The sequence below is a fragment of the Erpetoichthys calabaricus genome, chromosome 16 (assembly GCF_900747795.2).
Source record: "Erpetoichthys calabaricus chromosome 16, fErpCal1.3, whole genome shotgun sequence".
In the NCBI taxonomy this organism is placed as follows: domain Eukaryota; kingdom Metazoa; phylum Chordata; class Cladistia; order Polypteriformes; family Polypteridae; genus Erpetoichthys; species Erpetoichthys calabaricus.
The window spans coordinates 74,271,150-74,282,959 of record NC_041409.2 but is presented as its reverse complement, the minus strand read 5'-3'; the positions used below and the strand labels follow the sequence as shown (position 1 = coordinate 74,282,959).

At 40.0% G+C, this 11,810-nt stretch overlaps 1 protein-coding gene across 1 annotated transcript in view; it reads left to right on the top strand.

The window, feature by feature from the left end:
* The window catches only part of lrrc9 (leucine rich repeat containing 9), a 215,435-nt gene that overhangs the window by 148,709 nt on the left and 54,916 nt on the right, over positions 1–11,810 (top strand). The window contains 2 exon segments of the mRNA XM_051920105.1: positions 4,334–4,554; positions 7,298–7,420. Coding sequence (XP_051776065.1) covers positions 4,334–4,554; positions 7,298–7,420 — 344 coding nt within the window.

Here is an 11,810-nt window from a genome sequence, read left to right as displayed (position 1 = left end):
GTTCCCGCGTTTGACTCGTGCTGTAAATCTCTTCCTTGTTTTCAGTTCACGTGATTACGTAGGAGGCGTGATGACGCGATACGTGACTCCGCCTCCTCCATTAGAGTATATGGACAAAAAACAGGTTCCAGTTATGACCATTACGCGTAGAACTTCGAAATGAAACCTGCCTAACTTTTGTAAGTAACCTGTAAGGAATGAGCCTGCCAAATTTCAGCCTTCTACCTACACGGGAAGTTGGAGAATTAGTGATGAGTGAGTGAGTGAGTGAGTGAGTCAGTCAGTCAGTCAGTCAGTGAGGGCTTTGCCTTTTATTAGTATAGATTTTGAAATGTCTCAAGGTCTTAATACAGTAATAATAATAATTCTTTGCATTTATATAGCTCTTTTCTCACTACTCAAAGCACTCAGCAATTGCAGGTTAAGGGCCTTGCTCAAGGACCCAACAGAGCAGAGTCCCTATTGGCATTTACGGGATTTGAACCGGCAACCTTCCAATTGCCAGTGATCTAAATGATCTATTCGTCCTAACAATGTAATGGTCTCACGCTATTGTCACTCTTCTTTAGATGATATCACATAAGAAGATTTGGATATATTTAGAGTCCTGGAGACCTCATCCATCAAGCTGCCTCCCCCGTTTTGCCATTCCATGGCTGAAACAGCGCTGGGCCAGCCAATCTGATGAAAGGACCCCTTCTTCCCACGATTCCTGCGATCCTCCATCAGGGATGACTTTACCGTAGGCAGGCAAAACAGTAATCATGACATTGTCTTAGAATCCCTTGATCTTGTCTCACTTTCACAGTTAAAAAGTACTATTGACACCCTTAAACCAGCTCTCAGTCCTCTTGATATTGTACCACCACGCCTCTTAGTGGAAGCCTTTGATGTTTTGGGTCCACCTTTACTAGCCATTATCAATGGTTCTATTAGTGAGGGAGTTGTGCCCTCATTTTTTAAACATGCTGCGGTGTGTCCCTGTCTAAAAAAAGCAGAATTAGATCCTGGAGTTTTAGCCAATTTTTGCCTGTTTTCCCAATTACCATTTCTGGCTAAAATATTAGAAAGAATTATTTATAATCAATTGATTGAGCACCTATTTGAGACCTACCAGTCTGGCTTTAGGCGTTATTATGGTGTTGAGACGGCTCTCCTGAAAGTATTCAATGACACCTCTATTATTACTGACTCAGGTGGCGCTACAGTTCTTGTCCTCCTTGACCTGTCCACTGCCTTTGACACTATTGACCATGAGATATTGCAGTTGTGGCTTGAACATCTTGTTGGGCTTAAAGGGGCTGCTCTTAACTGGTTCAGGTCATATGTAATTGGTAGACACTTTTCAGTGACTTTAAATTCCTCTTTTTCGTCTACTGCTCCTCTTAAATGTGGTGTTCCTCAGGGATCCATTTGGGTCCTACTTTATTCTCCATATACCTTCACCCTATTGGAGCTATTTTTAGGAAATTTAACATTTCTTTTCACTGCTATGCTGATGACACACAGGTTTATATTCCTGTCTGCAACTCTGCAATGAATCAACTGCACAACTGTCTTTTTGAACTAAGATCCTGGATGGCTAATAATTTTCTTGATCTGAATCAAAATAAAATAGAGGTTCTTATAGTGGGTCCATCAGCTAAAGCCCAAATTGGTCTTTGACTTCTCGGCTCTTTCTCTGTCTTTTGCAAATCTCAAATCCGTAATCTTGGTGTTATTTTTGACTGTAACCTCTCTTTTGAGAAACAGATTAATTCTGTAGTCAAGAGTTGCTTTTTCCAGCTTCATCTTTTAGGTAAGATCAAGCCTTTTTTATCTTCTAGAGATCTTGAGAAAGCTACTCGTGCTTTTATCTTTTCTCATCTTGATTACTGCAACTCGCTGTATTCTGGGATTAGCAAATCCCTGATACGCAGGTGACAGTTGGTCCAGAATGCTGCCGCTCGCTTTCTGGTTGGGGCAAGAAAGTCTGATTCTGTTTCTCCAATTTTAGCTTCTTTACATTGGTTGCATGTCAGTTTTCGAATTGATTTTAAAATCTTGTTGCTAGTTTTTAAATCTTTACATGGGCTTGCTCCTGCCTATTTATCTGAATTGTGTGCCTTACACCAGCCATCTAGAGTGCTTAGATCTTCTGGGCAGTTGTCTCTTGTTGTCCCTCGTACCAAGTGTAAAACTAAGGGGGACAGACAGGGCCTTTGCAGCTGCTGCTCCTCGTCTGTGGAACTCTTTACCTCATCACATAAAGGAGTCGTCTACAATCGAATTGTTCAAAACAAGATTAAAGACTCATTTCTATTCACTTGCATTCCGTGACCTTCAGTAATACTGATGGTTTCCTCATTGTGATTAGGTAATCTTACTTCTATTTAATATTTATTTTATTTATGTTCATTTATTTTATTTCTATTTATGTTATTTGTATGTATTTTCTTCTTTTATTGTAAAGCACTTTGGCCACAGCATTCCTATGTTGTTTTAAATGTGCTATATAAATAAATTGACATTGACATTGACCAATCCTGACATGTATGCAGTGTTGAAGCTCAACTGATGGGTTCACTTGCATATTAAACGTGCAGGTAAAAGTAAATATTTCCAGGGCAGTGGTCCCTACTTTGCTTGAGTGCCAGTGTTACTGGGACATTTGCTTCTTGTTACCTCCCATGTTGCAAGAAAATCAGCCATTCCAGACTCAGTCCAGAGTAGATTGAAATGTTATAACTTTTCTACCTTTTATGCCTCATTACATTATATGAAAGTGGAATGTTATTTTATATATGGTGTAATGCTCTACATACAATGGCTCAGGCAGGAACACTGAGATGAAGAATGCACACCTTCTATGAAGCTGACCCGGCCACGAGCACTCAGCGAGCAGCACACTCTCTCACGTTATCTAGCATTTCTGTAATTTCCACAATAAGCTAATGGATGGCCAGAGAAGGTTTGTTGATTAGACTATCAGATGTTAAGAGGAGAAAAGAAATGCACATGTTTGGGTAGATGAAAAATCAAATGAGACAGAAACTGTGGAGATGAAGTCAGAAAAGGAACAAGGATCTGGTCAGCATTAAACCTGAGCCTTGTATCGAAGCTCATGAGTTGGGACATCATTTGAGAGTTGTGCAAGCTGTTTGATCCTCTGTGATCAGGTGCAGGGGGGCACCATTCCTGGTCTGGACAGGGTGTCCACCTTCAGAAGTTTTAGAAGTATTGAGCTGACCCATGTAAAGATGACTGCTGTTCACCCCTACAGCCAATAAATACATGGTCACAATGAAATGGCTTCTCTTTTAAGTGTGTTAGTTTATTTCAGAGTTTTTGGAATAAGAGTCAGCAGTATGGACTTTAAGCCTGCATAGTGGTGACAGTTAATCTGGTGATGTACATGAGGGCCATGTGAGAAACTTGGAAGAAAAGTAGTAAGAGTAAACAACTCCTACACCACATGTGTCCTACTCCTGATCTAACCTTTAGCACAAAGTACGTGTGGAAGATGACCCGAAAACGGACAGGCAGACACGTTCAACTTACCCACAGCATGTTTATTCAAGTGCTCCATATTTACAGTAAGTGCACAACAACCCCAAAGTCCCGGCCACAACACAAATGCCTTTGCTTCTTCAGGCCGCCTCCTTGCCTCCTCCAAGGCCTCGTCCTTCTTCCACACGACTCAAGCCCCTGAATGAAGGGGGCGGCCCCTTTTATAGTCACCTGGATGTGCTCCAGCTGCCTCCCGACAATCTTCCACCGGCACTCCCTAGTGTGGCAGAAGTGCCGGCTGCGCACCTGGAAACACTTCGGTTGTCCCCAGTCCTCTTCCCCCCAGCACTTCCGGGTGTGGTGGAAGTGCTGAGGTCCAGGGCTTCCAAGGCACTGGGGTGCCCCCTGGCGGTGACCATGGGCCCCTACAGGGTTGAGCTTCAAAGCTCTGTACCCGTGGTCCCCATAGCCGCCAGGGCGGTTTCCCCCACATGGTCTGGGGGAGGTGTAAACCCTCCTCCGGTCCTCCGTAGCGTCCCGGCCGGGTCGCCCCCCCAGCCACCTGTGACAACGCTAAGGCACTCTCAGCTCCAGGCTGCTATCTGAGGTATTCCTTATCATCTTTTTTTAAGACGCTTCATTTGAATCATAGAGGTAAACAATTAAATGCATGATCATTGTTGTTTTTTTTTATGCATAATAAAGTCCACCTTCTGTTAATAATGAGGACCAAACTGAGTAGAAACTCCATCTGCAGCCAAACTAACCTAATAACCTATACATGTCAAGCGTATCAAACGGCCTACAGCAGTCTATGTTAATATTTATTTTTTGGCTTTTACAGGACTTTTAAAGTTGACAAAACTAACACGGCTGAGTCTGAACAGCAACCGCCTGACTTCACTGGACACAGGGGTGCTTGAGAAACTGCCTCACCTTCACTGCCTCTCTGTTGAGAACAATCATATCAGCTCCCTGCAGGGCCTGCACAAAGTTTCCTCCTTGATTGAATTTTATATCGGAAATAACAATATATCTACAAACCGGGACATCTACCATCTGAAGGTAAGAACACAACTTTGGTGCACCCACCTACTGCATCCTGCCTGATGTCTGTTAAAGTTTGTGTAAAAGAAACAAAGGTTGACAGTTATGATAATGATAACCAACAAAGAAAGAATGCAAAGCTGTAATCAGTTAGAAGGATGTAATGCTTTCTCGTGTGTCATGTTCAGCTATTTAACTGCTGCACTGCTGCTTTTCTTGTTGGACCATTTGTGTTCCCACTGCATGTGCAAACTGTGGCCCTTCTGCTTCTTTATATCCACTTGTCAATATTCCATGCATTCACGATCCCGTGTGTCATCTACTGTCTTTTTTTGTTTCCCAGACCACCCTGAGGCTCCTGTGTTCTGTTGTTGACTAGAACTGGCCGTCTCAGTGCACCACACCTCTCCTCCCAGCCACCCACAACAGCATGACAGCTTTGGCTTTCCAAATCAGTTTCAATTACTGGGCACCTAATTTTGGATTCTTTTTCTCCAATGGCTGCCCTATCTGTGCTTGACTTCACCTGAGCTAACTGATGTGTCTTCAGGTCCTAAACGTCCTGCCCTATTGGCATCTGACTGCTCCTATAAAATCGCTGTTCACTTTTCCTACTCTTGTCTACATGATGTGTGGTGCCATACATTTTTGTGGCTTCTTTGTTCTGGCTCCTGTCACCATATTGCCTGAGCGTTCTTTGTCAGCTACTCCTTTTGTGTCGCCTGGTTCTTTTATGTCCACTACGAACCCACCAATGAGAATTTCCTATGTTACAGCTACTATTCCTAGTAGCTGACATCTTTGTGCCAATGTCTGTTATTGTGCCACGTGGCTTGTTTGTATTTGGACCTTATTCTGCAGCTACTGGCCCTGTGGTATCAAGTTGTTCTATGTCTATTAAAGTCCTCTGACTCAAAATACTTTCACTACAGCATTTGCTTCCTCTGTGGTAACACAGTGTCTGTTCAGGATATACCGGATACTCACCCCATGGTTCCTGGTTTACCAGCGTCGCTTTTCACATATGATGTCTGTTACTTACCATTTAGGTTAATAACCCTGAGTCTATTTATATTTGAATGGCACTCCTCACTGAGTTTTCAGATAAAATACAAGTATAAATGTTACAAATAACTATATACATAATGAGTACACATTGAGACACAGATCTGATTGTAGTAAAGTAGTTTAAAAGTAATTAACAAACACTACCGATCAAAAGTTTTACAACACCTCGGTTTGCCAGTTTTCCTTTAAATTTAATCAATTGAAATGCAATGAATGACCTAAAATGGTGAAAAAGTAAGTAGTAAACTGCCAATGGTTTAAACGTAAAGTTTAGGTTAGAAAAAATATCAGAATATTAAAAACAGTCTTCTGTCAGGGAACAACTAATAGTTTACAACCTACAGATGTTCTGCAGCAATGACAATAAATTAAGCCTTGCAAGTTGAAGCAAACAATTTGCACAGGTGTCCCAACTACTGTTGATTACTTAAAAACCTTCTGTGTGTCTCAAAGCAGATTTGGAACAGAGTGTGTTACTACACCGTCTACATTCTAGAAAGTTGTAAATTCTCTGTACTAATTCCCTTTATCATTTTAAACACTTCATGTCTTCGACTGCTCAGCTCTTTTAATATTTCCTCATAATTCATCCCCTGAAGGCCTCGAATCAGCCTAGTCGCTCTTCCCTGGTCTTTTTCTAGCATCCCTCTGTCCTTTTTGTAGCCTGGAGAGCAAAACTGTATACAGTACTCCAGATGAGGCCTCACCAGCGCATTATAAAGCTTCAGCAGAACCTCCTTGGACTTGGACTCCACACATCAAGGTGCTATATAACCTGCAATTCTGTTAGCCTTCTTAATGGCTTCTAAACACTGTCTAGCAGTTGATAATGTTGAGTCCACTACGACTCCTAAATCCCTTTCATAAGGTATGCTTTTGAATTTCAGACATCCCTTCGTGTATTCAGTTCTAACATTTTTACTTCTAACGTGTAATATTTTATATTTATTTACATTAAATTTCATCTGCCACAAATCTGCCCCAGCCTGTATGGTATCTAAGTCCTTAATAATTTCATGGATTTCAAATTATCTGCCAATCCATCTTTCTTGGTATCATCTGCAAACTCAACCAGTTTGTTACTTATACTTCCTATCCAAATCATTTATATGTATTAAAAATAGCACCAGCCCAGCACTGTCCCCTGTGGAACAAAACACTAAGGAGGCTACCCAGCATCCAATCAATAAGCCAACAGATGACCAGTTAATTCAAGGGACTCAAACTCTGTTCCTGGAAGGCCAACCTTTTCGCTGCAACTAGTTCCATAATTAGGAGCCAAATCTTCAATGAAACCTGTGAATTAATTAAATGACTTTTTAGTGCTCTGTTTCTGCTATGCCAAACATTTCCAAATAAGCTGATTTTCTTTTCTTGTGCGAGCACTATCAACATGCATTGTGATGTAGAACAGATGAATATTTTTCAGACCGTCACTTTTCTTTTTTTCAAATTATTTTTTTGAAGCTGCTATTTTATGATGGCCGCACAGTTGTAAGGAGTTTAATGGTCATCTGTTGGTTTGCTTTTCATCTCTTTATTGTTGGTTGGAACAAAAAGCAGCAGTCATTTGACACCCATCCTGTAGCTCATTTAGGTTGTTCAGATTTGCATGGAGCTGCATGAATACTGATTTGCCTAATTTATTGAATGATTTGCACTGCTTATGTGAGTCGCCTGTTTATTTTCACAGGGTCTCTCCAACCTTATTATTCTGGATTTGTTTGGCAATCCGATTGTGCAAAATCAAGAAAACTACAGACTCTTTGTTATATTCCATTTGCCAACACTCAAGGCCCTGGATGGATCCGCGGTGGTAAGATGAATGATTGTTTCTGTGTGTTGCTTAATTTCAAGTTTCTTCATAATCAAACGTAAAACTTCCATTGCATTTCTATTTCAAAAAAATAGATTAAAAATGTATTTTATCTTGATGAATTCTCATGTCTGGGACTGTGCACTCTTAAAAATACTGGTTCTTTAATGCCACTTCATGGTTCTTTATTGGGTTTTGTGGTTCTTCATAGATCTATTGCTTGACAAAGCACAGTTTCATTCTGGCATGGTTTCTTTGCATATGATGTTGGTTCTTTGCGCTTTGAAAAACTTCCTAATATATAAAAAAATTAAATCTTTAATGTTTGGTAAGCTAACTAGCAGGATATTAACAGATTAAGAAAACCTGAACTTAAGGTGTGTTATTATATGCAGCGAGAGTCCTTTTAACATCAGGGGCCTCATGTATAAACGGTGCTCACGCACAAAAATGTTGCATACGAACGTTTCCACGCTCAAATCGCGATGTATAAAACCTAAACTTGGCGTAAAGCCACGCACATTTCCACGGTAGCTCCAACCCTGGTGTACGCAAGTTCTTCACTCTGTTTTGCAGACTGGCGGCACCCAGCGTCAAAGCAGTGCTACTGTTCCTGTGTGGTTACCCTTTCTTTTTTAGATGCACATCCCTGACACGGCTTTATCATATACACTGAAATTAACAGCAAATTGTTTATTAGTTTAAGGCATCTGATTGTAATTAACCTGTAACAATATAATGGTCCAGGGAATAGCCAAAGTATTCCAAATACCATAGCTGCTTTAGCATTGTTACTCTCACTGCACCTTCTTATTCTTCTTTCAGCTGCTCCCGTTAGGGGTTGCCACAGCGGATCATCTTTTTCCATATACTCTCACTGCACCACTCGGAGTATTTATATCACTGTATCTGAGTGGGGAATCACAGATCTACAGCAGCTGATCAGAAAGAGAATTATCGGTATACAGCATCAAGCACACGCTGCCTCAGCCATGCTGCCTATTTGAACTGCTCTCACACGGCAAATGCTTCAAAGCCTTTCCTGTACAGACATCGCGGGTCAGAAACAGTTTCATCCCAAGAACTATAAACGCACTCAATCGGTCCATCAAGTGCTCCTTGTAGAACTGTTTGTACTTATAAGTACAATCACCTCACTGTAAACTTGCACTACAGTTATAATATTGCACAACCTGAGCCACTTTATAAAGCGCGTCTTTACATATGATAACGATATCATTTTTAAGATGAAATGCAGCAAAATCTGTTTATTATATTATACAGATAAAACTTTAACTTCATTTAAATAATCTATATTGTTAATAATTAAACATGTGAGGACATGGTGTCGCTGTGCTAGCAAGGATCTGGCGCTCTGTTCACAGATTTTTCCTGCCTCGCGCTGTATTCTTGCTGTGCCTGGCGCGACACTGGAAGGACAGATGGATAGAATAATTAAACACGTACTATGAAAATATTTCAATGTTCCATCAAAGTTTTGAAGAATCGGCGTTCTAAGCTTACAGATGGCTTAACATCTATTACTGAGTTGATTGTGTGGCGATTGGGTATTTGGAGAAAGAAAAGTAAGGACAGGAATTGGGGGTTAGTATGTTTGAAAGAGACAGTACTGCTACAATAAAGTATTTCATCGGAGGTCACGCATGGCGCAGCAAGCATCTTGCGTGAGACATGAACAATCACTGCGCCACCGTGTTCCCATGTAAACATGCTTTAACTCCTATCATCAAGAAAATGATATCACATATACATCTCAGTATTTTCATTTTTCAGAGAGCTGTAATATTACGATTGTAATGGATTCTGTGTCCTGTCGGAGGAAGAGAAAGCCCAGAAGCACGTAGTGATTCACACACATAGAGCACATAGAAGATCAAAAACAAGATAAAGCATTTAACGTGCTACTTTAGTTACGAGGGGATTTGAGAAACTAGTAAATTAAACGATTTTTAGAAGAAGTTTATGATGTTCTACTTTAATGACAAAATAAACTACGTGATTAAAGTGGAAATTTCGAGATTAAAGTTGACATTTCGTGCTTTTTTCCTACTGTGTGCCTTTTTTTTTTCTCTGTACCCGAATAAGCTTTCATATGACACTCAGACGGTGGGCTACGACTCGCCTTTTCGTGGCGACTTTGATATGTAACAACTTCTTTTTTATTTTGGGCACTGTGCAACTTTGTGAACTTGAGCTTTCGAGTTTCTCCGACATGCTACAGTGTGTCACTCGATCAACTTCCTTTTGTTGATTATATCACTGTTTAAACCAACAAATAGTAAGTTTTTCCCTGCCTCCACTTGGAATTCGCAGAAATTCTTCTATTTTCCCCTGTGCTTTTGCCATTGTCTTTTCACAGAGGGCTGAGCTTAAGGGCTCTTTATATTAATTTGCATATTCAAAGATGCGTAATTCTCGGAGGAGTTGGGGTGGGGCAGCAGGCGCATGCATGTGCGTTACTTTTCAAGCTGACCGGGATTTATGTAGCGGAAGAACGTGGAAGTTGGAGTAAGCACAGATTTATGCATCTGGATTTTTTTAAGCACATTTTGGCTTTTGTGCTTACGTCATGTTATAGTGTGAATTCTACGCATAGCGTTATACATGAGGCCCCTGGTGTTTTGAAAAAATGCGTCTCAGCTGTTCCGATACTCCTGACACATAAGGGATCACCAAAGGTTTTCGCTTAACCAGCGGTTGTCCTTCCTCTCTCCTGGATTGCTTAGAGCATTCTTTAGGTGTCTTCCCTACTTTGACATTTTCTCAGGGCCTTTTTGATATGATGTTCTTCTGCTTCCCTGGCCACTGTGTCTGTGGGTATGGTGTTTGCTCTGTGTTGTAGAGTCCTGATGACACCTATTTTGTGCTCTAGTGGATGGTGAGAGTCAAACATTAAATACTGATCCGTATGCGTTGGTTTACGGTACACATCAACTTTCAAATGTCCCCCATTGCTGATGGAAACTTCACAATCTAAGAAAGCTACCCTGTCACATTTCATGTCCTCCCTGGTGAACTGGATGTGTTTGCCAACTGAGTAGATGAAGTCAGTGAATTGTGGTACCTCCTGAGATTTGATTTTCACCCAGGTGTCGTCCACATACCTGAACCAATGGCTCTGTGGTCTTCCATGATAGGATACGATACACACTACTTCAAATACAAGTGCACGCTAATTCAGTCAAGATAAAATCGATATTGAATAAGGGCATTATGAATCTATATCAGTTCTGATACTCAGCCCTAGTGAGTAAAGGAGCATTACAACTAAATTACAGTAATGCTTACAAAAGTACATACTGAAAAAAAATTGAGATCAACCAATTTAACAATTACCAATCAAATCATTTGAGGGGGGTGTAAATAAATAAATAGATTGATCTAGATCGGCTGCCTATCGATTAGTGAACCACTAGTTAAAACGCTGGCTAGTTCTCATAAAGATATGCACAGTATTTCTAAGTTTTGATCAAACAATTTCACGGAATTTGCCAGTACAAGATCTTAGTAAACAATGATAGAAGGATCACACTTTTAGAATTTCAGATAAGAAATGCAACTATATTTTCATAAAATACATTCCCCAAAAATATATGCAAAGCATACTAAACTTCAGCTAAAAACTGCAGATGCACACTTTTTTTTTAAATTGTCTAAATTTATTCAAGATATGTGTTTCGCAATCTTTAAACAGGTATCCCATCTCATGTCTATACTTACGTCAAATATTGAACCAAAATTATTCAGCGAGCTTTGTATCATAAACCACTCCTAAACCGTGAATATCTGAAGTAATACCTGATGAAATACTTTGAGCAAGAAAAGAAAAACACCTTTGTATCTTGTACTAAATTGCTTTCAGAAAAATTATCTTGGTTTATTAGAATAAACTGCTCTACTTAATAAGCATCCTAGGTTATCTTAAGCTGAAGAAAATAAATTGCTCCCCATGAGGAATGGCCTGAAGAGAGAAGGTAGACTGTTTTGGAAAATGTCTGAAGTAGTTGTTTTTTGCTATTGCTGTTGAAATTAGTTTTTTCTTTTTTTTTTTAATCTGGCAAAAATTAATTTTTTTAATACCTTGTCGATATTGTGATCTTTTAATGACTACTGCTTTGCAATTTATTAAAAAAAAAAAAAAAACTAAATTTCAACAGCAATATCAAAAAACAACTGCTTCAGACATTTCCAAAACAGTCTACCTTCTCTCTTCAGGCCATGTCTAAACGGCAAGAAAACAAAGTACACTACTATAATATCTAAGAAGCCTCAGTCCCAGTGCTAGCAGAAAGGTTGAGAGATTGGTACTTCCCCTAAATTCAATGATGTAGTAATTCACTGTTATCAAGCAGAAACGTTTGTCAATCAT